This window comes from Rhipicephalus sanguineus, chromosome 11, assembly GCF_013339695.2.
Source record: "Rhipicephalus sanguineus isolate Rsan-2018 chromosome 11, BIME_Rsan_1.4, whole genome shotgun sequence".
In the NCBI taxonomy this organism is placed as follows: domain Eukaryota; kingdom Metazoa; phylum Arthropoda; class Arachnida; order Ixodida; family Ixodidae; genus Rhipicephalus; species Rhipicephalus sanguineus.
In genome coordinates, this window is record NC_051186.1 from 49,164,624 (window position 1) to 49,190,642 (window position 26,019).

Consider the following 26,019-nt stretch of genomic DNA (forward strand, 5'->3'; position numbering starts at 1 on the left):
AGCTCCGACACTGAACAACGTAAGCCATCGTCCCGAATAGTTTTCAACAAGACTTTCAAACGCACTTCATTTTGTAAATGGATCCGTCGTGTCAAGTGAGCAGGCTGTCCATGCAAGCTCTTTGCAAGGCACCGCTCGTGGATGGCTAACTCTTGAGCCATCTCAACCCGCTGGTCCGTTGGCTAGTTGTCGAGTAGACGTTGAGCAGTTACTACGGTACTCACTCCCCGCTAATGTCTTAAGAATCGTATATTTGTCTGAGTGTGCAATTGTACCAACACACAAGACGCCCAACGAAGATAGTACATGACACTTGTGTGTGTCGCGTCTTTTTCTCGTGGGGTGTCTTGTGCGTTTGCGCTGTCGCTTTAACCTAAGGGATATGTACCAACCAGGCTCAAATGAAGGTTGAGTGAAGTGCCTATGTATAGAATTGCTCTTCCCTATCCTCATCCTCCTCTTCTTCATCCTCGAACGAAGGCTGCAGCAACTGAAGTCATGCACGTGACTTAGAAAGCCTGCCCTATCACAGCCCGTCCTTTTCTTGCCCAAAAAGAACGGGCCGCTATTGGCCAGGCTTTCGCTGAAGATGACCATGACGTCTGGAATTCTAAAACACATGGCAGTCTATATTCTAGAGCAGCGAGTGGGAAAACCCTGAGCTAATAGTTACTTTAATTATCTGTCGATCGTTTTTCTCGAACTCGGCGCCAACCTCGACAGCTGAGTGCAAGGCTTCAACAGCTCATTCCTTGCGATACTTTTGCATTGCAATTTGGTACCAATTTCATAACTCGGAAGTAGTTCAGAAGGTTTTCAGCCAGAAGCAATGCTTGCTTGATGTCGAAAGTGCAGCTGATCCTGCGATCATCTTGTACGGCTCTATAGAATCTCCATGTTTTGGTGCAATGTCAAGCCTAATGAATTTTCCGCGGTGCTTTAGGCAGGCAGTTTCCAGAGATGGCATCGACGTCCAACCGCGGTGATACGGTTCCCCGACACGCCAAGTTCCAAGGCGTGTGGCGCAAGTGGGTGCTTGGTTTCCTGAGCGCCGCTTTCCTCATGGGTATGACCATCGGCGTGGCCTTCACCTATCCAGCATACCTGTCTGGTTACGTCGGTACGTAAAAACATTTAAGAAATATACCATGCCGGTGCACTGAAGCGGTCCAATCAATCAATCAATCAATCAATCAATCAATCAATCAATCAATCAATCAATCAATCAGTCAGTCAAACGGTCAGTCAAACGGTCAGTCCATCGGTCAGGGCGGTTGGTTGAAATGGCTTGGAGGTACTACGTGATGCCATCTGGCAAATGAAAGAGTGGTGCACGCTCGCCGTCATGGCTACGACCGACGCTGACTAACACTACCAGGTTTGCATGCACGTAAATCCCCGATCAAGTGGACGAGGGGTCTGAACAAAATCTCACCTAACGTTGCAATATTAAAGAACGTATTTCCCATATTTCATGTATGGGTCATTTGTGAAGCGGTTTTGTCGCCTGCTTTCGAAAAACATATCGACACTGATATCCACAATGACTAAAATCTGGACGCCGATTCTGAAGTAAAAAGTTTGCGTTCTACGGTGATGTTTCAACTCATAGCGACCGCACGGGGTGCCTCACGAAAAACAAATGCTTCAGACCGAGTGCTGTCTCTGTAGCTTACCCGAAGAAAGCGCTATTAGTTGTAATTGGCGAGAAAGTAACGCGAGTACTATTTAGCAAAGTCGCATAAACTTCGTTCCGTGCGAAGCCGCGGGCCGCGTGTTTGAGACCCCTGGTGTATACATGACACGGCATATTCCTCCGGCCGCAGGAACTTCGTGCATGCTGCCCCTGCTCCGCGCATGCGCGCGAGGGACGAATGACAGCTCCGAATCCTCGGGCCTGAGCTCGTCTTCGCCGTGGTTCTTCGTGCGTAGCCGCCGCAAGGGCCACTGCGTGCAATGGAATCCCGACCAGGTCTGCCTGGGCCTCTCGCGCCTACACTTCGACAGTCTCTCCCTGTGCCAAGCGTACTGCGAAAAAGGTACGAGCTCTACCAGAAATTAAAGGGACACTAAACAGAAAAAAAATTTTCCGCGTATAAGTAAATGACAATTTCACAATACCGAAAACACCACTCTTACCGCGAGAAGACGTTTGGTAAGCGAGAAAACACACGAAAAGGAAATGCGGATAGCGACGCCACCTTCAAATTCCCGCATCAAACTCCGTGACGTCATAGATTTTGACAGCGTCTACTAGGCCATGCGTAGTTCCTAATTGCTAAAGATGAAATACATTGTCCTCTGAGGTGGCCGTAGACTTAACATACCAAGTTTCAGGAAACTTGATTGAGCCAATGTCGCCAAAATACGAAAAACGCACTTTGAAATCTATGACGTTACGTGCGGAGATTTCGGCGCGAAATTTAAAAATGAAACTTTTACCTTGATTTATTCCTCAAATAATAAACACGTGATTGTGATATTAACGTCATTAGATTTCTCAGAGTAGAATTTATCAATCTAAGCCGATTCGTTGTTTCACTTTAGCGTCCCTTTTATCAACTCTCCCGTGAAAAAAAACTGAACGCGACCCTAACTAATCCTTGACTTAAGTGTGTGGTAGTGGCACTAGCACGCCGGAGTTCGTGTACCCTGGTGTATTCCTTAAGCTAGAGTGGCCTCCGAGATCCGAAGCTGATCTCAGAGGCCACGTAGAAAGAAGCGTGTGGTTGAGATCTGCTACGCCAGGTGTCGCGACGATCCTAGCTGCTCACGAGTAAACCGCCTGCTCTTTGAATCGACTCAAACTCAATTAATTTTCATTATTTATCCCGACAGTTAATTCACCCTTATCTTAAGTAAACTTACGCTCGCACTCCAAAACGCAGACGCACCGAACGCTCGCTGCACTCAACCCATAGAAACCGGCATGCTGCACTGCAGCGGCGAAGACTTCCAGGAAGGACGCAAGAAAAAGTGGTGGTACTACGACAGCCTGAGCAGGTCGTGCCGCCCGTGGGAACACGTGTGCCTGGAGAACACCTACGCCAGCCTGCGGGCATGCGCCGCCGCCTGCCTCAGGCAACACTGATCCTCATCGACCACGGACCTGCAGCGAGGTTCGACTCGACTCCATCTTGTCGCCCTGTTCTCCCAAGTCCACTCCGTAATACCGAAGCGACTTCGAACTGAACCAGAGAAACGGCGCGGCAGCTTCTTCGCTTCCCTTCCATACCAGTTTAGATTGTTTTATTTTTTAAGCAACTTGTTTATTTGTTAAAGCACACAAGTAAAGCGAAATGCTTGAGTTTGACTCAACTTTTTTTGGTAGGTATTCATACTGAAGATAAGAGCGCGAAAAAGCACGATGAGAACGTGAATGAAAATGAAAATTTTCATTCACGTGAAAACCCTGCGTGTTTTTGTTGCTTGTCCTGTGTGTTTCGTTTTCGTTGGCCATGCTCTTTCGCGCTGTTTATCTTCAGGACTTTGTTCGCTTTCATCTTCTACGGCGAGGCTGTCTTAATCTACACTGTGCCGTCGTCGTGGTCGTCGTCGTCGTAGTAATAGTAGTAGTAGTAGTAGTAGTAGTAGTAGTAGTAGTAGTAGTAGTAGTAGTAGTAGTAGTAGTAGTAGTCGCAGTAGTAATAGTAGTAATAGCCGCAGTAGTAGTAGTAGTAGCAGTAGTCGCAGTAGTACTAGTAGTAGTAGTCGCAGTAGTAATAGAAGTAGTAGTAGTAGTAGTAGTAGTAGTAGTAGTAGTAGTAGTGTAGTAGTAGTAGTAGTAGTAGTAGTAGTAGTAGCAGCAGTAGTAGTAAATTATCCCCCGGTAGTCACGCAGGTGACCAGAGAGGGAAGTGCATAGAGATAAGTGAAACGAAATGATGATGATCGTAAATAATGATGATTATGCTCGAAATGAAACTAAGCTGTCTTTGTCTACCCTCAGATACACTCGCGCGCCTACAGCTTCGCTCTCCTACGTTTTTCACGGCGTGGAACTGGCAAAGTATTTCCTCTTCCCCCTCCTACTCTTATTGGCCATCTTTAGGGATTCTGTGCTTGTTGTTTTCTTCCACAGATAGCTCACACACAGTATGGGAGAGTGGCCATAAGAAAAATCGAATACGTTAAGACAATGTGTCACATGTGAACTGTACACCGCAACTACAAATACATCACCTCGCACGTTGACACGTTCTCACTCTGGAGGCTTGACCAGGAACATTCCCAGTGGCACGTAGTGCATTGAGAAGTCTGTGAACATTAAATTTTGTGTCATATAGGTTCATATTACAATTTCTGTTTATTTACTGTCGATTGGCGGAGGCCTCTAACCTCAGTACAGCGGTTGCCATCGTTTCTATTAGGTTCATGTATATCTATTTCACTCTTAGAAAGGAAACCCTGGGCTTTGAAAGCAAGCAATGTATTATTACGTCATTTTTATTTGTTTACAATGCCTCGTGTATAAGGAAGCATCACCGATTGCATACTCTTTTAATTTACTTCATAGGCTTCTTATACACGTTCATTTACATGTTCCTCTTTTCTTTATTTAAACCTGGCATCATTATTAAGAAGAAAGCCTTGGATGCTTCATCAAACGCGAAAATTGAACGTCTGCGGCGTCGGCGTCAACTCGAGTTGTGTAAAAAAACAATCATCACGTGATGAAGGTAACCAAATGACGTCATCGCGACGTCACAGATTGTCTAAGTTCGTGACGTCACATAATGACACTACTACGACGTCATCACGTGACATCGTCGCTTTGTCAAGTGCGGGCCGATCACGGAGGCAGTGCAAAACCACTTCAGGTGTAGAAAGCTTTTTAGGAAGGGGTTGGTGTGGGGAAGCATCAATACATCAGCTGAGAAGAAAAAGAAAACGGTTTTCGTCTTCGAGTCATCTTAGGCGAATGAATAGGTGATCTCGTGAGTTTTTACTTCAACAATACCACCATGTTGGTGGCCTATTCATGATAGCGTGTGCCTGCTATTCGACAAGAGGAATCGCCGTCATCGTCATCAGCACCATCACCATCCTGTGATATACGTATAAGAAGACGAGAAGGAATAAGAAGGATTCGCCTGCCGCTGCAAAGCTACAAGAGTGCGTTCTTTCAAGAAACACCACAGCTCGTCATATGCTCACCGCGCGCTCGTGGAGTGAGTACATTGTTTCGCACTCGGTGTTCTACGAGTCAAACACTAAAGTTGAAACAAAAAACGAGAAGCCGGGCCGTCGGTCAGGCATGCCACCGGCCTGAGATTTCAGGAACTTTTGAACGCGCTCATTATTTCTTCGTCTTTTCTTCTTTGTTGAATATACTCCTTGTTTCTTTATTCCTTGGTTAATATTTTCCTTCCTTAATATAGTTAATTAATAGCATAATATATTCCAGCCACCTATCAGCTATCTACCCAGGCAGTAGCTTGAATAATCTCGTGCAGTTGGCCGAGATATTGCCACATTGCATGTATCCATGTTCTGTTTTTAAGCATCGGGACGATGCTTTTTCAGAGGGGGGCATTGCCACGTACGTTTCTTATCACTTTTGCTGCATTCGCCCACAAAGGCTGTCGGCAACGCTCAGCGCAAACCGCGCCTCAGTCTTCGAGAAGCTTCACGATTGTTGTAGATGATTTTGTTAAGATTGCGCGCAAGACGCGAACGCTCGAGCTCATTCTAGAGACTGCGCAACCACCAGCGATATCGCTGGAAAGTTCGATAGCGCCGGTATAAAAGCCGACGCGCGTGACCGCTTGTCAGTTGATCGACGGACGACGCCCTGTTCGCCGCTATCATTGTACAGCGGGTATTGCTGTAGTTCTAGTTCTCATATTCCCGGCCACAAGTTCGGCCAAATAAACAGTTTCATTCTGCAAACGCCGACTGCTGTCTTCGTCGACGTCACGACCACGTGACAATATATTGAGCGACTTACGGAGGTGTCATCGGTTTTCCTTTTGTTTTTTTGCAGATTCTCTTCTCTACGGGCCAGAACGATTGGGACACCAGACAGCATTGTGAGTACCTCTTAGTCATCGCTAAATTACAGTGCGCACGAAAATAAAGCACATAGGGCCCTTCACTGCGTCCTTGCCTTTCGTGCGCGCTGTAATTTTGCGATGAATATGAACCAACTCGACCAACTATCAGTTTTACTGCAGTCCCTCTTAAGTTCGTGCATGCATGCAGTTTTTTTTTTTCGAAATAACAAATGAAAGAGCTACAGGATGTGACCAACGTAAAAATGAGAGAGCTAATCGGCGTGTAAATGCGGTGCTGGAACCGTGAACGAAACTCCACATAGATATCGTAGAAGACTCTGGTGCTGGGCCTGCTGGTACGTAGCTTGAAAAATCGAACGAACCCGGCCTCGAAGGACGCGCCCACACGAGGAAAATATTTGACGAACACACACGCTGGGTGTGCAGCGTGTATGTTCGTGAAATTTTCTCCCCTTGAGTGCGCGTCCTTCAAAGATGTATGTATGTATGTATGTATGTATGTATGTATGTATGTATGTATGTATGTATGTATGTATGTATGTATGTATGTATGTATGTATGTATGTATGTATGTATGTATGTATAGATAGATAGATAGATAGATAGATAGATAGATAGATAGATAGATAGATAGATAGATAGATAGATAGATAGATAGATAGATAGATAGATAGATAGATAGATAGATAGATAGATAGATAGATAGATAGATAGATAGATAGATAGATAGATAGATAGATAGATAGATAGATAGATAGACGCCAAGCATGACATGACGTGACAATAATACGATATGGTTGGCAGCGGAGCGATACGATCGAGATGCTTGACTCTGGCAATACTTCGGTGCCGTATAGGGTATAGGTGAACTTTACTTACGATAGCTAAATTTGCAGCTGAGGTTTTGCTCTTGACCTGCAAAACCAGCTGAGGTGCAGAAAGCTTGCAATGCATCCGATCCTGGAGGCAGTGCAAAAGCACGTTTCGTGCAGAAAGTTTTCGGAGCAGGGCGGGGGATGATAAATACATCCACTGAGAAGATAAAGATGGGTTTCGCCTTCGAGTCGTCTTTTAGCCAATGCATAAGGAACAATGTGGGTTTTCATTAGTGCTCCTCCTTCGAACAAAAACCAGCTAGCGCGATTATCGCACAGAGGGGCTGGACATCGGTTCCGAAGGTGGAGCATATGCTTATCCTTAGATTGTGATTGACCATAGTGGCTCAATAGGGCATACGAATTTCCCGAGTGAATATGCCTGCTACACGGTTTCACCCGCAGGATGCGCGAGCACATCAACAAGGTGACCACCGTGCTGTGCGTCGTCTTCGTGCTCGTGATGCTCACCTTCTTTCTGGCTACCGTGGCACTCTTCGTGGTAGCTTTGGGTACAGGTCAGTTTATTTAGCGTGCGTAATGACACGCCTCACTTATATTGCGATAACACTTATACTGACACTCTCTGTGGTCTTTTGCCGTCGCTGTCGCCGTCATGTTCCGTATAAAGTCAGAAATCGATAACATCGCCCCACGTATCGTATGTTGTACGCGCTAGTAGAAGCGCGCGAGCGCTGGGGAGGAACGCGGTTGAAGCAGAGATGAAACGAGCCGGCCATCTCCGTCGCACGAAGGGCGCATGCGATAACATTGTCCCGCGTGCGAGGCTTGCCATCGATGCTTCGTCGGGGTAAGGAGTATGAAGGGGCGCCGGTAGCGGGGGGGGGGGGGGGTATTGGTGGCGTCGCTTGAGCAGCAACTGCGAACTTTGCTCATAAGGGCGCAGTTGCGAGCGCTGGCGCGCTATCTCGACAGATATCTGTAGACGGCTCGCTTGTATACGTATTATGCTCTCACCGCATTTACTTTGTGTTGAGACGAGAGACAGCACGAAAACCACTTCGCTCCCTCAGCGGCCATATTAACTTAAACCAGCGTCTTGTACAGTTAGGCGAGATCACACACGAGTCACCTGCTAGTATTTCTTCTTATAACATTCCAATTCGTTGCTACCGCATTCATTGCTTCGCCCCTGTGGCGAAACTGTGAATTTTATCACTCTTGTCTGAGTCTTACAATCTTATACTGAAGCCAACGTTTCTCTACTTCGTAGCTACATACGTAGCTACATTCGTAGCTACATAAAAAAGTGCGTCTAACAGCCTGTCGTACTAATATGTCCCATGACTATATCATGCCAAAACCGAATGCCTAACGGAACGATCTTTCCGCATATATTGTCCCAACCACTGACACCGTAAATTTTGACTTCGCTTTACAGGGCCCCTTATGACAATTTTAGTGTGTTGCTGCACACATCTCGTAATGTATCCCACTTCTTCCTGTAGTCCATTTAATCTGAAAAGCATTTTTTCAAGAACAGGTAAAGAAATAAATGGAGTCAGTCTATTATACATGTGAAACAAGGTGTCAAGGTGTCATATCTCATTTTTACAGATATTTCTCAATTGCCTTATCGATGCCCATCTAGTTACGCGGCACTTACCTTACAACAGAAAGCGTAGATTTGCATGAACAAGTATGCTGGACCCATCGTAATCCTTTCTTTACATTGTGAAAACTCGTTAACGATCAATACAGAGCAATGTGTCCGGTCATATAGGGATATCCTAACAAATTCAATATCAAGCTCTTCAAAAGAACACGTTTATACTTTAAGCCGAAGTGACAGATTCCCTCCAAAGGTACGCACAGCCCGCTGCACCACAATTTCACAGCAGATTTCCACCGACTGTGCGATAAATCGAGAAAACCCAGAGAAAAAAGTGAGTACGCCAGCACGAATGGTAGAAGAGACATGAGCATGCTGTTTATAAATAATACTTCTTAGTTGTTAACATCCCAAAACCACGATATGATTATGCGAGGCGCCGTAGTGGAGGGCTCCGAAGATTTCGACCACCTGGGGTTATTTAACGTGCACCTAAACGTAAGCACACGGGCCCCAACATTTCGCCTCCATCGAAATGTGGCCGCCGCGGCAGGGATTCGATCCCGCCACCTTCGGGCCAGCAGCCGAGCATCATAACCCCAGACCACCGCGGTGGGTAAGACCACGCTGTTTACAGCGTCTCCTCCTTTTCGTGTTTGCGTCTCATTTTTCACGCTGTTGTTTTTTCTCAAGTAAGCAGTACGAACGAATTGTAACAGTGAGCATCGCTTCAACAGTTTGTTGCCATGTCAGCGACTAACTCCTCTGACCTTTGTGACCTTGCCCCACCTGTACGCTATCCAGGGTGCAGCGCGGTTGCGTCACATGCATCGTACTAAAGGCTCACCTTTCTTTCGAAACGTTGACGAAATAATCGCCGAGACGCCAAGGAGCTACGTCGTTGTTTGTTAGATGTCATGTGAGACGAAACAGTAACGTTTATCGCCGCAATAACAGTTGAGATCTCCTATGCAGGAGCGCAGCGTCGCCGCACGACGGAGACCACGACCGAAGCCGAAGCGACGACGCCACCCCATAGGAACAGGTCCGGGAAGATGTCACACCCTAGTAAGTTTCTCATTGTGTGATGATCATTTTCATTTATTGTTTTCGAAAGCGACAGCCATCTGCTTCTTTTTTCCTCAGTCAATCTATTAACGCGGTAGCGTTAGAGAGCTCGTGTCGCAGAAATTCCGCTGTCGGCGTCGGCACCGTTGGTTGTGAGCGGAAAATCATCCGTGAGCGAAAAATCGAGAAAGTAGCAAATAAAATAAACGATAAAATCTTCGGTCCCAATGAGGATCGAACCCGGGCCGTTCGCGTGGCAAGCAGGTGTCTTACCACAAAGCCACGATGTTGCTTGCAGCTGCTTCGGACAAAAACACTACATAAATGTCATGTAGTGAAAGGAGTCTCGACGCATTTTGTTCGGCAGGTGTCACGACGAAAACGAGCCCATACGGTAGGCGCATTCGCGAGGCCATCAAACTACGTCGAAAAACGCCGGGATAGTGCAGCCATCGCCGCTAAATACACACACGAACTTTCAAACAGCTCTAAAAATGGACAACTATGTCCATCTAGAGGAAAACATATCAAGCCAACGCAGCAAACGCTAGATAATGTGCTGCCATCTGTGAGGCATTGTGAGAAATATGTCTTGACTTTTCATGGCATCCGAGAGGGCCGCCGCGCGGCGTATATCTTGGAGGCCATGCGACTCTTGCTTTAGATCGAAAGCCTGTAAAATTCGCGCGCGTGCGTGCGTGTGTGTGTGTAACAATACACATTAATAAGTATGCACTTAGTGGTTGAAGTGCGCACTAGGGGCCGGATTTCGCTATCGCGTTCAACTCTTAAAGGCGAAGCTTAAGGGTCCCCCAATTTTTGATCCTTTTCTCCCCAGGATCGAAGCATTGCAAGCTCTGTGTACTTCACCTGGTTTTGCACGCCTCTGTGATCGGCGCACCTTTGACAAAGCGATGATGTCATGTGGTGCCGTCGTCGTGTGACGTCACGTCGTGTGACTTCATAGTGATGTCATGACTGCGACACAAATCCTGGCAATCTATGACGTCATGGTGAGGTCTAATTACAGTGAGGTCATGTGACGCTTGGTGCGCCGACTGCACTCACACATTCACTTGAGTATCACGTGGCTTTTGAGTAACTCTTTTAACAGCGAAGCCGTTAAAGCTGGCAATAAAACGTCCGTTAACGAAAAAATCCCTGTTGCGCCGTTGCCATAGCAACCGCCACAGCTGCGCGCCACCTGCGCTAAATATAGCCATGCCGCCGCCGAGCCGTCGCCATAGCAACCGCCACAGTTTCTTACACCGTGGCTCAAGGACAGCGACTTCAACACATTCAGAGTGAATCAATGTCCACTGAGGATTTGGGCCTCCTGCTGATGCTGCCCGTCATCACGACCTCCATTACACTCTAAGAAAAAAAGTTGTCCTTTGACTCTTACACATGTGAGAGCCACATTTGTAAAGAGAGTCACATTGACTTTGCTAAATAGAGTTAATGTGACTCTCTAAGGAGAGTCAACATGCCTCTCTAAAAAGAGCGCTACACGTGTGACCCTCACTTCTATAAAAGAAGAGTCACAGATCTTAGAGTGTACCAGGAGAACAGAAGGAACCTTCTCATTTCCTCTCACCCACATGATACTGAAACGTGCAAGGGCACCACAGTCCGCATACCTCGGAAATCGCGGCAACACACGGTGATGGGAGATAGCGCTGTCCATCTCCGTCTCGACGGACCAGCTCGAACTCGTCTACCGAGCAACAAGGGAAGCCAATGGCGCTCGACTCCTATAGTCGGCTGCAACCTAATAAATGTAAGCTCCGCCAACAGCCGTCGCTGTCCCACTCCGAGAGAACTTACATTGTCGCCCTGTCCAATCGCATTTGTTCATTTCCGTGACGTAGAGCACCTCACACGTATCTTAAGTAGGGGATTTTTCCATACAGACACACACATGTTCCTCTAGCTGGTTTTCGCACAAGCACTTAAATTCAAGCAAGCCAAATTTAAGCAAAGATCCGACGTCACTGCTCAATCAATTAGGTAATCGTATTTTAAATAGGGACGCCGAACTATTAATTATAATTATTCGTAGTGTTTACATTAGCAGCGAAAAATTACTACCTACTCTTAGCACTTAAACCACCTAGCACCACTTTCTTACACAGGTGAATGGCAGACGTGCACCAGTTCTTGGGATGGAGCTTGTATTTAGGTAGTACCTTAGGTTGTAACCGACTATAGACTGTTTAGGAGTCCAGTGCAAGGAGACCCAGCGCCTTCTCTAGAGGAGGCGTTGGAAGAAGCTACTCAGGGTAGCTTCATTCCCGCGCTATTCTATATAAACCTTATACTCTCACTCATTCCATCCTCTTTTTCTGAAAGGTCCGCAAGTATCCCACAAGCCCCTGCCTCTCCTTTGCCTTGCAGGAGCGATGGTCGAGGTGGCGCCATTTGATGACGCAGTCCGCGAAAGCCGATGCGACGCTCCTCGCCTGGTGCACTGCTCGAGCAACCTGACAGCCCTGGTGCGGGACCACAGCTGGTTCTACATGCCCAGTGCCGGTAATCCCGGGGCATGCATCGAGTGGCTGCCCGCTCACTTGTGCGTCGTCCAGAAAGGATTCCGTGAGGGCGGAGGATACCGGTTCAGCACCAGGGAGGAGTGCAGCTCGCTCTGTGAACGAGGTGTTTATTTTATTTACTTGTTATTTATTCATTTTTTCGGACAACACAAGGCAATGCCCGCGATCAAGACGAAAGGAGGTGGTTATAGCCTCCTGACGCGGTCCTGCTCGCACTGGGCGTAACAGCAGCAGTGCTTGCATCGCTAGAAATAATCGAAATACAAAATGCGCGAAATACATAATATCTCCAAAGCAGTAGTTAGCTTGACCACAAAACAATTCTACGTTAGGCAATGTATGATAAGTAACAACAGGTGACAGAGTTGCCGCATTCGGTTATATGTAGATACAGTAAGTGCAGAATAAAAATCATTACAATGCGCATATCTATACATAAACATTATCACACACATTGTATATAATGTGTGTGCATATTATATAACCCTGTTATTATTTTGTGTCGCCATAGGCGTATGCCCTGGCCGCCCCTCCAAATCAGCCAAGGGGGCGCCAAGTCGGCCCCGAACCTTTACTCCACCGGACCTGTACCGTCATTGTTTAAAGGGACACTAAAGAGAAAAACAATCTTTCTCGTATTCGTAAATTACTCTTTCACGATACCAAAAACGCCACGTTTGCTGCGAGAAGACGCTCGGTAAGCGAGAAAACGCACAAAAAGAAAATGCGAATGGCGACGCCACTTTGAACTTCACTCTAAAAACTGAAACTCCTGCAGTGAGAGTTATAGAGCTGTGTTACTCCCACAGATCTCATTATACTCTCCCTCAGGGAGCCGCTTTACTCTCTCTTGGCCAGGAGGAGTGAAAAGGCCTTTCACTCCCCCTGGCGAAAGAGAGTAAAGTGCCTGGTTCACTCCCGCATCCCACGAGAGAGTAAAAGGCTGTTTTACTCTCTTGCCATATAAAAGCTTGTTTTAGTCTTGCAACTCTCCAAATATAACGAGCTGTAAAGAAAAGTTCGTGCAGTCTAATATCTTTGGCAGTAGCTCAATCGATGAAGTGACGGCGATAGATTCCTCGTCAACAGGGGCGTAGCCAGAAATTTTTTTCGGGGGGGGTTCAACCATACTTTATGTATGTTCGTGCGTGCGTTTGTATGTGTGCGTGCCCATATACGCAAGCAAAACTGAAAAATTTCGGGGGGGGTTTGGACCCCCCCAACCCCCCCCTTGGCTACGCCCCTGCTCGTCAACTTACCGCGACGAAAACCGCTGACATGCACAAAGAATCTGCGATCATAAATGTACGCGATTATACTCACACGTACGCACACTCTGTGTCAGGTCCTAGTTATTAACTGACTAGAGGCGGCACGCCGCAGTGTACGCAATAAAATGCTGTGGACAGAAAGCACGAGAAAAAAAAGAAAAAAAGGGGGGGGGGACTCTTAGTTTCGCCTTTAAAACGCGACAGCGATATTCGTACACACGCATGGTCGCGCGCGCGCGCGCTCAAGCACACACACACACACACACACACACACACACACACACACACACACACACACACACACACACACACACACACACACACACACACACACACACACACACACACACACACACACACACACACTATCGCCTTCTCAATCGCTAGCTTGCCTGAGCTTCTCAATGGAGACGTATACACAGTGCCGCAAGGAAAGCCAAAGTGCAAACGCCTTCTCTCTCTTTGCATCTACCTCGGCTTTTCGCTCACGACCAACCAACGCTGCTTTTTCGCTCAGAACCAATGACGCCGACGCCGCCGACACCGGAATTTCTGCGAGACGAGCTCTTTGACGCTATCGCGTCCAAAAAAAAAAAAGATATATATAAACGCAACTTCCTTCAAGCAGCCGCTAAACGGGAGGGCTGTTACATGAGTCGCCGAGAGAAACACGATAACGCAACCTTACGACGCAGGCACGCAGGCGCGAGCGAGGAAAGACAAAATAAAAAAAACAGACACACACGCGCGCGCGCGCGCAGGAGAGGAGAAGCGTGCGTGCTCAAGTCCAAGTCTCGCCGTCGCCCGTCGCTGCCTTCGCCATTTTCTCCCGTTGCCCGGTGGCCCGGTCATCGAAGTTTCCGAATTGCTCAGCTGTGTCGGCTGTGCGTGCCCGTGTCCTGTGTGTGCGCGACTCTGATCTCAACGCTCGACGTGAACGGCGTTTAGCGACGGCAGTGCAACATCGCGTACTGTGAGCGTGTTCGTGTTGGTTTCATGATGGTCGGAAGACTCAAGCGTGCTTGTACCTTCGTGTATTCGTGTTCGGCCAGCACCTGGTTAGGCACAGTCGGAAATGCGAACGGTAAGTGGTGCTTCTGTGTTCTTCTGTGTTCTCAGTTTCGCGTCGCTCACGTGTGTAGTGCTGCACAGTGTGTCGCGTGGAAAGTACAATAAAAAGCAGAATGGAAAAGCATTACGCGCACGTACGTGTGATGCCTGATGCGCGTTTAAAAAGCTTTTGTGAAGGCACACGCTTCGCACGGCCAGTCTATCGAAGAGCGGGTACGCCTCAATGAAGACAATTTGTGCTATACAATTTCTTTGCTTGCCATAAAGCGTGAATGCGGCAGCGTGCTTTCAGAAAATATAAACAAGAGAGAGGCCGCGGTTATCACTCCGTCATGTGTGCATTAAGGCTAACTTTTGTTTTCAGTTGATTCAGTTATTGTAGTTGTCAGCCTCGGTTGTACGATGGTTGCGGTGCTCGGCTGCCGACCCGAAAGTCGCGGCTTCGATCTCGGCCGCGGCGGTAGCATTTCGGTGGAGGCGAAACAATAAACGCCTGTGTACTCTGCGATGTCAGTGCACGTTAAAGAAAACAGATGGGCGAAACTTCCGGAGCCCTTCGTTGCGCCCTTCACTTTTTTAGAAAAACGCCTATTTTCATCATTCATTTTCGGTAAAACACCCCCCTCCATCAGAATTTCGCTCCCCCCCTTCCCCTGTGGCTACGGGCCTGGCGTACGCTATTCCAAATCTCCCTAATATTAGTAAATGGGAATACTTTTCGATAACAATTTTGCATTGCGCACTTTGTTCGTCTCTAAGACAAAAAATGAAACAGCATACCATATATAGGGTAATAACGTCATTAGGTTGGACTAAAACGAATAAATTATGCTGCAGAGATATGATTATGGCCATATTATGTGAAAATTGTCTGCTAAGTGACAGCGTTTATGGTGAAGCACGTGTATTTTACGATATTGTCACTTAATTCGTGACAATTTTGTGACATAATTAGTGACATCTTCAACTTTCCTGAATTTCATGTGGATATTCTCATCGAGTTGAAGATGTGCGAGCTGTGCCAGGCTTATTCAGTCACGTCAGTCTAAGTCAGCTCAATGCAATACTGATGGCAGAGGGACAATAATTATAAAAATGTGACTCTCATAAGACTATTATGAAGCTTTGAAGCAAGGCTAAGCAGCCATTAAACATTATCACAGTTAAAAAAAATAATGTTCAGCAAGAACAGAACACCTTTCGTCATTTCTTATGGTTTACTTCTTTAAGTCATATGTAAGCTTCCTACCTTCATGCTTCTTGATGAATGTGAATGTTGTGTTTAGTGCAGCACCAGAAGCAGTAGACAATCGCACGCAGGTCACCAGATGACTATCGCAAATTCTCAAAGGATGTGCTGTTGTGCACCTACTCCTTGCTGTATCATGCTTTGTTTTGAGCTCTTTCATTAGCATGATACACGGCAAACAACTTAATTTATCAGAAACTCAAATGCTGTGTTTTTGACGAAATGGTAGGTGTGGAGTGAACGTGAAACCACAAGTATTTGCTTTCTAGTCTCGCACAGGCAGTGAAATTTGTGGTTGGCTGTAGGTTGGCTGTAGGTTATGAATGCTTGTGCAGTTGGCAACACTACACTACTGAACTTGATGTGTATATTTGTAAATGCTGCAAGACTTAAAATGGAGGAAGGACAGAAAGAAATAGATGGGAAGACAGGCAGGTTAGCCACTTCTCAATCTGGCTTGCCATGCTGTGCAAAGGAAGAGGGTACGAGGAATAAAGGATAATACAAAAGAAACTTCACAGAAAAAGAACAAAGCAGGAAAGAAGAGTATGATGCCTCGTAAAGTCTGTCTCTAAGCTCACTTTTGCGTAAGAAGCACAGCAGCACTTTCAATGCTAACATCAAACGGGAGCAGCAATGAAAAAGATCTGGAATCTGTTTTCCCTGAGATTAAAAAAAAACGCTTTATCTACACTGCCAGTTTTGTATTATGTACTGAATTAGTTCTTGGTGTTCGAATGCATTAGGATAATAAATTTAGAGTTAAAAGATTGTTACATGCATGGACGTCTAACTGAATTTATGCCGGTTATCTGAATTAGGTATTGCTGTGCTTTACAGCTGTTTAGTGCGGCATGAAATAGTGAGTCACTGCAAAAAATCTGTACATATTTTTTTCTTTGCAGATGGTGCTCAAGATGGCACATGCAACGCTATGCAGCTGTGGACACCAGCAGCTTGATAAGAACTCTTGAAGCTCATCTGGATGCTTCACGGAACCTGGGTTGGTAGCAGTAATGTCGTTAGGAGAGAGTGATCAAATAGAATCCATTTCTGAATTGTGCAATGCATACCTGTGTTTAATGAAGCAAGTCATTGATACATTGGAAACATTGAGAGTATCACTATTTTAAGTCCAATGTCGTGGTAGCTCTTATCTCAGTCATCCGATACAGTATGCAGAATCTGCACCTGCGCTCTGTCACGCCTATAACACTATATTGAATTTACAGTGGAGTACCTCGATAATAGACACCTGTAGCATGATATTGACTGTATTGCGAGGGATTCATAGTGTTCCTGGCGAAATGGTCAGTACTTATATAACGGCAGTGCTAAGAAGACAAGGACAAGAACGTGCACATCAAGAGCGCTTACTCACAACTGAAAGCTTTATTGCCTAAACTTGAACCTCGCCTATTACCCGCCAACTAGTTCACATTCCCGTTTTGCTTCGAACGGTCAGTATTGTGATGCATTACCTTCACAATGAAGTGGCATATACATCGATATACATTGAAGCTCACTAACGCATTGTTATTATGGTGTTTAACTTTATTTTTGTGTTCGGTAGTTGCAAAACAGTTCACAAATTTGCGACACAAATGTTAGTCCTGTTGTGAGTCACAACAGGACTAACATAGGATGGGCTGCATGCGCCTTGTGATTTAAGTTATCACTGTTAGGAAAATTTTTACATTCATTTCCACTTGATAGTTATATTAATTGCTTGTCTAGTTTGTGTTGGCTAGGGGAGATTTAAGGTAACAGATAGCAGTAAGCAGTATATAAAATTTTCAGTATGCATGCATTTCATAGTTGGCAGAAGCAGGATGGTGCAGTGCTTACAGGCAGGTGCTATGTGCACAGCTGGTTTAGTACGAAGTGCTGTGAGAAAGACAACATCTAGATGTTGCTTTGGCATAAATAGAGTTTTATATTTAAATGTAAATTAAAAAATCGAGGCTGTCCACTGTGGCATGCCTCATAAGTACTACATATCTATATTTTGTCCCGTCTAGCCTAGGATTTTAAATAATTTATTTGGGAGAACTTGCACTAAGTTTTGAGGATAAATGAATTATTTTTGTAATAGGAGTTGCCTCCACAAAACAACAAGCAACACTGCACACTAGCTATTGTACCTTGTTCTTTTGCTAGGTGTATAAAAACATGGCAGCAAAACATGGACAAGCAATTGAGCCTCGTCTTTCTGTATTATAATGCTGCGTCTTTCTAGATATTACAAGAATGAAAGTGTGCTGCACACTCATTGCATATCTCACAAGAAAATACTTGGCAGCTTCTTAATTTGGTATTTTTCTGTTTTTTCGGAAAAGTCTGCAGTAAGAGAAGACAAGTGGGTATTTTGTATGGATGCAGAAAGCTTAATGGACTTCTTTGCTTGATATCTTTTTCAGGAAGACTGAACACTTTTGGCAAAGCAGCAACAGTTCTGGCCCACCTGTTTGTCTACAAGACGGTCTCTTCTGTGAACACTCCTGTGCCTTACAGTATACTATACTGATGATCTTGTACATCTCTCAGTATTTAGGATTGTCAGCACTTGGACTGCTGCACTGTGTTATGCACGGTGCTGAGTCCAAACTTTCCAATAACAGTGTGCATTTGAAAATTTTACATGGCTTGAAAAGATGCTGAATGCAAACTCATTTAATTTACTAAGCATGGTTCTTGACTGTTTTACAGCCGTTATTTATTCCCTCTTCAATTTTTATTCAACCTCATGGCATGTCCAGTCCTTGCTCTAATGTGCCAAGCCACCACCAGTATTGATGGGCAATTTTTAATTCAAAGCATGTTATTGCCTAACTCCGAGGTAACTTTCCTGTCACGGTATTTGCGGATTCATTTTCAATGTGGCACTTCTGCATGAGCCATAAATTGAGCTGTTGAAGGTGACGAGGAACCAATTTTCCGGTCGCATTTCATGGCACTAGCTGGCATGTAAATATTGTAACCATTGGTCTACTATTTATGCATAATAATACGGGTGAATAGGGTTGCGAAATAATGCCATGTTCCCAAGCTTAACTTTATAAATTTACATTATTTCTTAAAAATATGTGAATAAAGGCGACTGTGTTTACAAACCTTGGCAGATGGATCTATGGTCGACACCACAGGTCTTTATACAAAACATTGAACTGCACAATCATGCGTAACATGTTTTCATACCTGAGGGCAAACTAATGCAATATATAAGAAAAATGGTACACCACCATGCCTAAGTGTTGCAAGCCTTTATTACTTATCGAGTTGCCTTCATGTGTAAGCAGACACCAAGTTTTCTGTGCATCAGGGGCATAGGCAGATAATTTCGGGGGGGGGGGGGGGGGTTCGTCTCCTTGATTTGAAGTGGGAGCCGGGCAGGCAGATGTGTTCAGTTGTCATTTTGGGCTCTGTATGCCATAGCAAAAAAAAAATTTCGAGGGGGGGGGGGCGAGGGAGGCGCGGTGTGCCCCCCTGGCTACGCCACTGCTGTGCATGCCATCTCTTTGGATTGTACTTGCATACTGGCATTTCGAAGTGTATGTGTCTTGCTTTGTGATGAATTTTCGAAATATACTTTCATAATATTTTACTGCTGTGAATTAGTGCTCAGGTTGCATTGTGTATGTTGTTTCATCTGTTCAATAATGAGCATAGGTTCTGTGGTAGATGAAAATGTATAATTTACATTGACATTGTGAATGTTATTGTTTTGATTCTAATAAAGTGCTACAACCAGCATTTATTGTATCATTTGAAGTTTTAAGAATTTGTAATGGCATTCAAACAAAACAGTCCTTGTACATGTAAAAGAAATTGTTCAGGCTCTGATATATAGGTCGTGGTTCTCAGCCATGGATGTTTTGGAGACCCCTTGTGGACTGGTGGAAGTGAAGAGGGACCCCTTACAGTGAGAAGTAAGAAGGGGTGGGGTGGGTGGGTGAGGGCTTATAAATTAGCACAGCATGCAGCGTGAAATAGGTGCCTTGCGTTTCTCCGTGGCAAAGAATGGTCAAACTAAAGTGCCACGCCAATTCAATCTCAACAGCTTGTCACTAAGTTGTGCGATCTGCCGCCACATTTCAGCTGTTTCTCGCTACGCTTTCTCTTCAAATATGCAAGCCTGGAAAAGCACATGTGGTAGAAAATTGCAGTAAAAGCTTTACAGCCATCCCATGGAAAGCATAAGTCAGCTCCGCCGCAATGCATAACCGTTATGCGGTGAAGCAAAATAAATAGTGGGGGCCGCTGTCATTGGACATATTGTTTCTTCAAAAAAGGCGTATTTTCTTTTTTGTTCGAAGATGCGTTTCGCGGACCACCAGAAATGGCTTCGCTGACCCCCCCCCCCTCCCCCCCTTCTTGAGAACCACTGCATGCTACAGATAATGCTTGCGTTACCAGATGGGTTTAACCGATGATTCTTGCAAAACATCGTGCAAATAAGCGACAGGCAGTAAACGGAAACAGATCAACTGTGATCGAACATTGATGGGTTGATCATTTATCAATGGTCGCATAATTTGTAGATTTGGAATCAACTACAGGTACACGAGGTAGTAGGAGTGCACATGGCACCCACTTTTTTCAGTTTTTATTTATCTGCTGCACTCATGTTCGTGCTATGTGTAATCCTGAATCACGAAAAAGTCAAGTTGTGTCCTGCCGTGACAAAAATATCCTAATTAAAATGACACCTTATTTTCTGAAGAACAGCTGTTTCACTGAGGCATACAATAATGCCTTTTTTTTTTAATAGGTACTGCACAATCTCTTCAGGAGTAGTGCCAACTACACGCGGACGTTCGCAATACAGAGGCCCAACAGTATTATCTTTTCTATTTTAAGGGAGACATGTCACTCGCGAATTAATGGACATCGTGCATAACCTTGGTGGACGCCTTCGACATACATTTTAACGGCGGCGTGATACGGAAGAGTAAAGGTTACTTAGTAAAAGGTAGCTAGTCTCCGAGTATAAAAGCAATTAAATACTGACTATGACTAATTCAGAAACACTGTATGTCGTGCTTCAGCGCGCGTAAGTGCTCATCACGCAAATATTCGTCTAACTGCTCAGAGGTGCCGCTGACCCTGCGTGCAGATCGCAACAGCACCTACACGCGCAATAAATGCACATGCTTGTATAGGTGCACGCTAAAATACCCTTGGAACTCTGACATCGACGTATGTAACAAAAATATGCGACATATGATGGTCTTCGAACAGCTGAGAACGCACTGCCGACACTTGCAGCTCGCGGCAAAAATAACCAAAACTGCTCCAGCAGCACACGCTCGTAGAGTACACATACGTGAGTTTCGCCTATCTAAAGGTACTTGTCACGCCGGTATGAGCAAATTTTTGGGCGAGCGAGACATCCACGATGTATGGTGAACACACAAATAACACACGTTTATCATTTCTCTTGCGGCACGACAAACGACGAACAGAAGTCGGAGCTGAAGGTGCTAACGGTGGCCTTCGTGAGTTCATGGCGCCGCGCTAACTATTTACTAACCTAATCCACGCGCAAACACACGCCGGTGATGCAAAAAAAGAAGTAGCAAGCTCCGCCCTCTCGTTGCAAACCACTTGGTAAATATATAAGGCCGTGAAAAGTCAACGAAGCACGCGGTGGCTCTGTGGCGTAGTAGTTAGAGTGTCTGCTTTCGGTGCTTGTGGTCATGAGTTCGATTCCTGTGTCGTGTGCGATTTGTATGTGTTGTCATATGTGCATGTTTACATTGGTGTCCATTTTCTAATTACCCTTAGAGATAAGCATTACAAAAATTATTCCGTGAAATGCTGTTCGAGTGCCACATTTTTTCTTTTTCGCAGCAGCTTTGTGTGCCGTAGCTGCCGCCACGTCAAGTTGCGCCAGCTATGGAGGATAGAAACAACTAACCGACACATAATGTATGACCTTCGAGATTCCGGGATTGTCACTCGCTAAGCCTACATCGTTGATTATTTGAGTATGGCTCTCGAAAACGGTGCCGAATCGACACGAATACCTTGCTGTCGAAGCTTAAGGACGTGAACCTATAGAAAATAAAAGCATCAGTTCGGAGATAACGAGCGACAGAGTGCGCGACGGCCACTTGATAGATTCGAGGTGGGCTGCAATCGCTTTCGGCGGCGCGGCCATGTTTACCGGGCGTGCGTATGCGCAGTTCACACCCGGTATTCCGGTGCAAAGCATTTTGCGTATAGCGGTGTGCCGGACAGACTAAAATCCTCTAATGTATGCGTTTCGGTTGCGAGCGCTCTACGTGTTTTGGTTGCGTGAATGTATGCGCGTATGAATGTGCCATTTTCTGTGCTCGATTAATTTTATTTCAAAGCTGTCTCAACGTGATAGCTTTACTCCCTCGGAGGAGTGCATTCACTCTATCGCAGACGGAGTACTGTACTCCATGAGGAGGCGTTGAATCACTCTATGTCTAGAGGGAGTTGTTTCACCCCGGAAAAGGGAGTGCCCAGCGGGACAAGCCAAAACTCTCACAAAGGGAGTGCCCCGACGCCCTTTCTTCTAAGAGTGTTCCCGCACCAGTCGCCATGACATCATAGATTTTGATGGCGTCTGCTAGGGCCTACGTAGTTCCTAATCGGTAAAAATGAAGTACATTGTCTTCTGAGCGATACAGAGACATGGCGTACCAAGTTTCAGGAAATTTCGTTGTGCCAATGTGGCCAAAATATGAAAAAACACTTTGAAAGCTATGACGCCACCATCGGAGATTTCGGCAGGACATTTGAAAGCGAAACTTTGAACATAGATGTTCTGATATATTACTAAGCCTGTGGTGGGAAACCTGACGACAATAGAATTTTCACAGTATAATTTATCAGTCTAAACTAATCTATAATTTCACTATAGTATCCTTTAAGGTGCACAGCTATGGCCATGTAAGTTCTTGTAAGTCAGCCGAGGACCCTTCATGCTGCATTTCAAGAACTGTTAGCTTCACACATCTACCCCCGCAGTTAGGGCGACCAAAAGCACGCCGCTGTGAGAAGAACATCATCGTTTCATTTTTAATTTGGCATCCATTAAGAAACTTGTGTTTTTTTCAGACTGGACCAATAGCAGGGGGAAGGGGGTGCTCCGACGTAACTTAGCCCCCCCCCCCCCCATTACCCCTAATGAAGTACGCTTGGGACTTGTATGTATGTGACGTCATCCTGTGCCATGGTTTGCCTGACGCGGTGCTAACGCTAAAGACCATGTTCTGAATCCGAGACCAGTGCTCGAATTATCACTGAAGCTGAGCAGCGTTGATTCAGTCGATCTTCATAAGAAGGATGGCGTTTGGGAATGATGACTGGTTATTCTTTCACGTATGCTTCGTAATACTTCACGTGTCAGCATTGAACGACACAGGTTTGTGTAGTCAGTGGCAGGTTTTTCCTGCCTCAGTCTTTTCCCTTAGTAAACACTTGGGCAGTTATCATAGTTTGTTTCATTATTATGTATATAACAAATTACATTACTGCAGAGTACGAACTAGATGTAGAGGAACGGAGAGGACATGATCATGAAGAGTCCGTCATTTTTGGTCACTCTATCCTTCCAGTGTGTGCTCGCGCAGTCTCAAAATAGCACCGACCGCATAATGATGGTGTCCACAGACATCTCTCATAATGCTTTATGAAGTAATGGCCAAACTCGCGGACCTGTTTTTTCTAAATTTCTACTAGAGACCAGCAGTAATGATGTCAGCTCTAAGGAATTAACGTTGGTGATGTCTACAGCGTTATCCTACCTTCTCTGGGCTCTCGGACCCGCGTGGCTACTGACTTTTGGAGGCAGAGTTGCGCAAGTAGGGTCATCGACCATAATGGCGAAACTCGTGAAACTGCATTCACAGGATTTCTTCCCATGTTTCACAGCATCGTAGAGAGTCTACGCTGACAGCTTAAGAGACAGCATCGTGCGCCAGCCGTCAGAGTAATCGAAGGCGTCTAGATGACGTTTGTGCGACGTTACACCACCTTGCATCGACAAGAGAAAGCCCTAAAGGAACAAACAATAGTTATTTCTTTAGCTTATGTCGTGTTCAAATCTATGAAAAATTAAACGTATACCTTACATGCAGCGCGTAGAGAAGCATCTCCTTCTGTGCAGACGACCATACCGGCGAGATCCGTGCTATCCGAGCATTCCGCTCAGCAGCGATCTTTCTTATGGACAACAAAGTAGCCGACATCCCATTTGTCTCCGATGTCGTCTTCGCGAATCTATCTTGCCGTCTACGTGAGAATTTGAATGCTACTTAAAATGTCTGCTGCCGGCGAAGCCGCCTATTTAGCCGTCTATGGTGAGTATTGGAACACACCCATAGACGTCTACAAAAGGCTAGGAGTAGTCATGGCAGCTCTAATAACTGCACGTTGGTAAAGTTTACTGTACTATCGGGACGGCCTACGGGCTGCTTTTAGCCCACGTGATCAATAACGAAGAATAACTCTAGGAACGCAGCTAAATAAGTAGACAGCATATAACTATAACTGTAGACAGCACTCGTCTAGAAGACGCCATGACAGAAATACGTCATCGCTGACGTGGTTCACGCAGGGATGCCAAGGAAGGAGTGCGTACAGCCACTCCCCCTGTCGGCCGTCTACAACTGCACGCACGCGGCGATCCAGGGCCAGCAGCACTGGTGGTTCTACGATACCGTCAGCCACGCGTGTCGCGAATAGGAGCTCGCGTGCATCTACAAGTCGTACGCCACCATGGCCCACTGCGTGCAGGACTGCGTGCCGGAGCCGCGGCAGTCCTCCTGACTGCCGTGTGTGCGCATGTGCGCGACGGATGCGCAGCATGCCAATGTTTTCGTGCGCCTACATAAACGCTACGCGTCGGCTCACTTGCGCACGACGTGACGATTGTCGCTGTGCGAAGGCAATTATTTCTTACTACGAATGAATTAAATTGTGTCTATATCGCCAGATAAACAATGTCAAATGGATAAATGCTGAAAGCCATCGGCAAAATACTGTCTCCAAACGATCACATAGGCGAGCCTCGATTATACTATACATACACGTACATTAGAAACAAGGTTTTTCACGGATGGAAGGACCAGGATAAAACCTACTGACCGGGGTAAATCCTACGGGCACGTCGTCGTTGGCGTAGGCCTTCCATCTCTTCGGGGTCTTCGGCTCGCCGCCGTCGATTCGCAGCCATTTGCTGTTTGGCTAACTGCTGCCTTCTTCATTTTTAGTGGACCAGTGGTGAGTAGTGCGATTTACCCAATTTCTGTGGCACACACCCGTTTATGATGATAGTTTGTTGGTTCGTCGAACAAGGAACGATTTACTAAATAATAAAAAATCTTCGGTTCTAGTGAGAATCGAACCCAGGCCGTCTGCGACTCAAGCAGGTGTTCTACCACAGAGCTACGCCATTGCTTGGAGTTGCTCTGAAATTGACTTTCAATGCTTCACAAACGCTCTGTACAGGTGTCGCAGTACCAGATGAAATATCGAAGTAAAACGGGGTAGAAGCGTACATTGCAATCGGGCGTCACCCCACGTGAATTGCTTACGAGTTGGTGGTTTACACAGGTGTAGCTCTGTGGTAGAACACCTGCTTACACAGGAACACCGGCCACCCATTACAAAAGGCACACACATTACGGCACGTATTCCCTTATGGACACTTAGTGGGGGCATCGCAACTTCGAAAAAATATCATGCGCGTAACTGCTGCTCGTTTAAAGCATGCCACCCATTGCAAAAGGCATACACGTTAGTGCGCGCATTCCCTTACACACATATAGTGGGTACACTGGTGTCATAAAGGTGCTGTTAAAGAGGGCAAACCTTTACCTTTACTATAGGTACGTCGTGTGTGTGTGTGTGTGTGTGTGTGTGTGTGGGTGTGTGTGTTGGTGTGTGTGTTGGTGTGTGTGTGTGTGCGTGTGTGTGCGTGTGTGTGTGTGCGTGTGTGTGTGTGCGTGTGTGTGTGTGTGTGTGTTGGTGTGTGTGTGTTGGTGTGTGTGTGTGTGTGTGTTGGTGTGTGTGTGTGTTGGTGTGTGTGCGTGCGCGCGCCTGTGTGTGTGTGTGTGTGTGTGTGTGTTGGTGTGTGTGCGTGCGCGCGCCTGTGTGTGTGTGTGTGTGTGTGTGTGTGTGTGTGTGTGTGTGTGTGTGTGTGTGTGTGTGTGTGTGTGTGTGTGTGTGTGTGTGTGTGTGTGTGTGTGTGTGTGTGTGTGTGTGTGTGTGTGTGTGTGTGTGTGTGTGTGTGTGTGTGTGTGTGTGGCTGGCTGGCTGGCTGGCTGGCTGGGCGACTGACCATATTGACAAGCGAAACAGAGCGC

General features: G+C 46.0%; 3 protein-coding genes across 6 annotated transcripts in view; 2 read left to right on the top strand and 1 right to left on the bottom strand.

Moving 5' to 3' along the window:
* LOC119374467 (uncharacterized) overlaps positions 1-26,019 on the bottom strand; it is a 125,678-nt gene that overhangs the window by 52,513 nt on the left and 47,146 nt on the right. The window lies entirely within an intron of this gene.
* LOC125756366 (papilin-like) lies at positions 1,773-3,101 on the top strand. Its single transcript, XM_049410999.1, has 2 exons — positions 1,773-2,039; positions 2,889-3,101. Exons 1-2 carry the CDS (start codon positions 1,799-1,801, stop codon positions 3,089-3,091), a joined length of 444 nt encoding a protein of 147 aa, XP_049266956.1. The 5' UTR covers positions 1,773-1,798; the 3' UTR covers positions 3,092-3,101.
* LOC125756365 (uncharacterized) overlaps positions 11,741-26,019 on the top strand; it is a 32,294-nt gene continuing 18,015 nt past the window's right edge. Inside the window, exon 1 of the mRNA XM_049410998.1 lies at positions 11,741-12,188. Within this exon, the coding sequence (XP_049266955.1) occupies positions 11,936-12,188 (253 nt within the window). The 5' untranslated portion in view covers positions 11,741-11,935. The remainder of the gene's footprint in view (positions 12,189-26,019) is intronic.

Coding starts and splice junctions, on each gene's coding strand:
- LOC125756366 (XM_049410999.1), top strand. CDS start 1,799: ATGACACGGCATATTCCTCCGGCCGCAGGAACTTCGTGCATGCTGCCC. Junction 2,040..2,888: donor CCAAGCGTACTGCGAAAAAG/GTACGAGCTCTA, acceptor TCCAAAACGCAG/ACGCACCGAACGCTCGCTGC.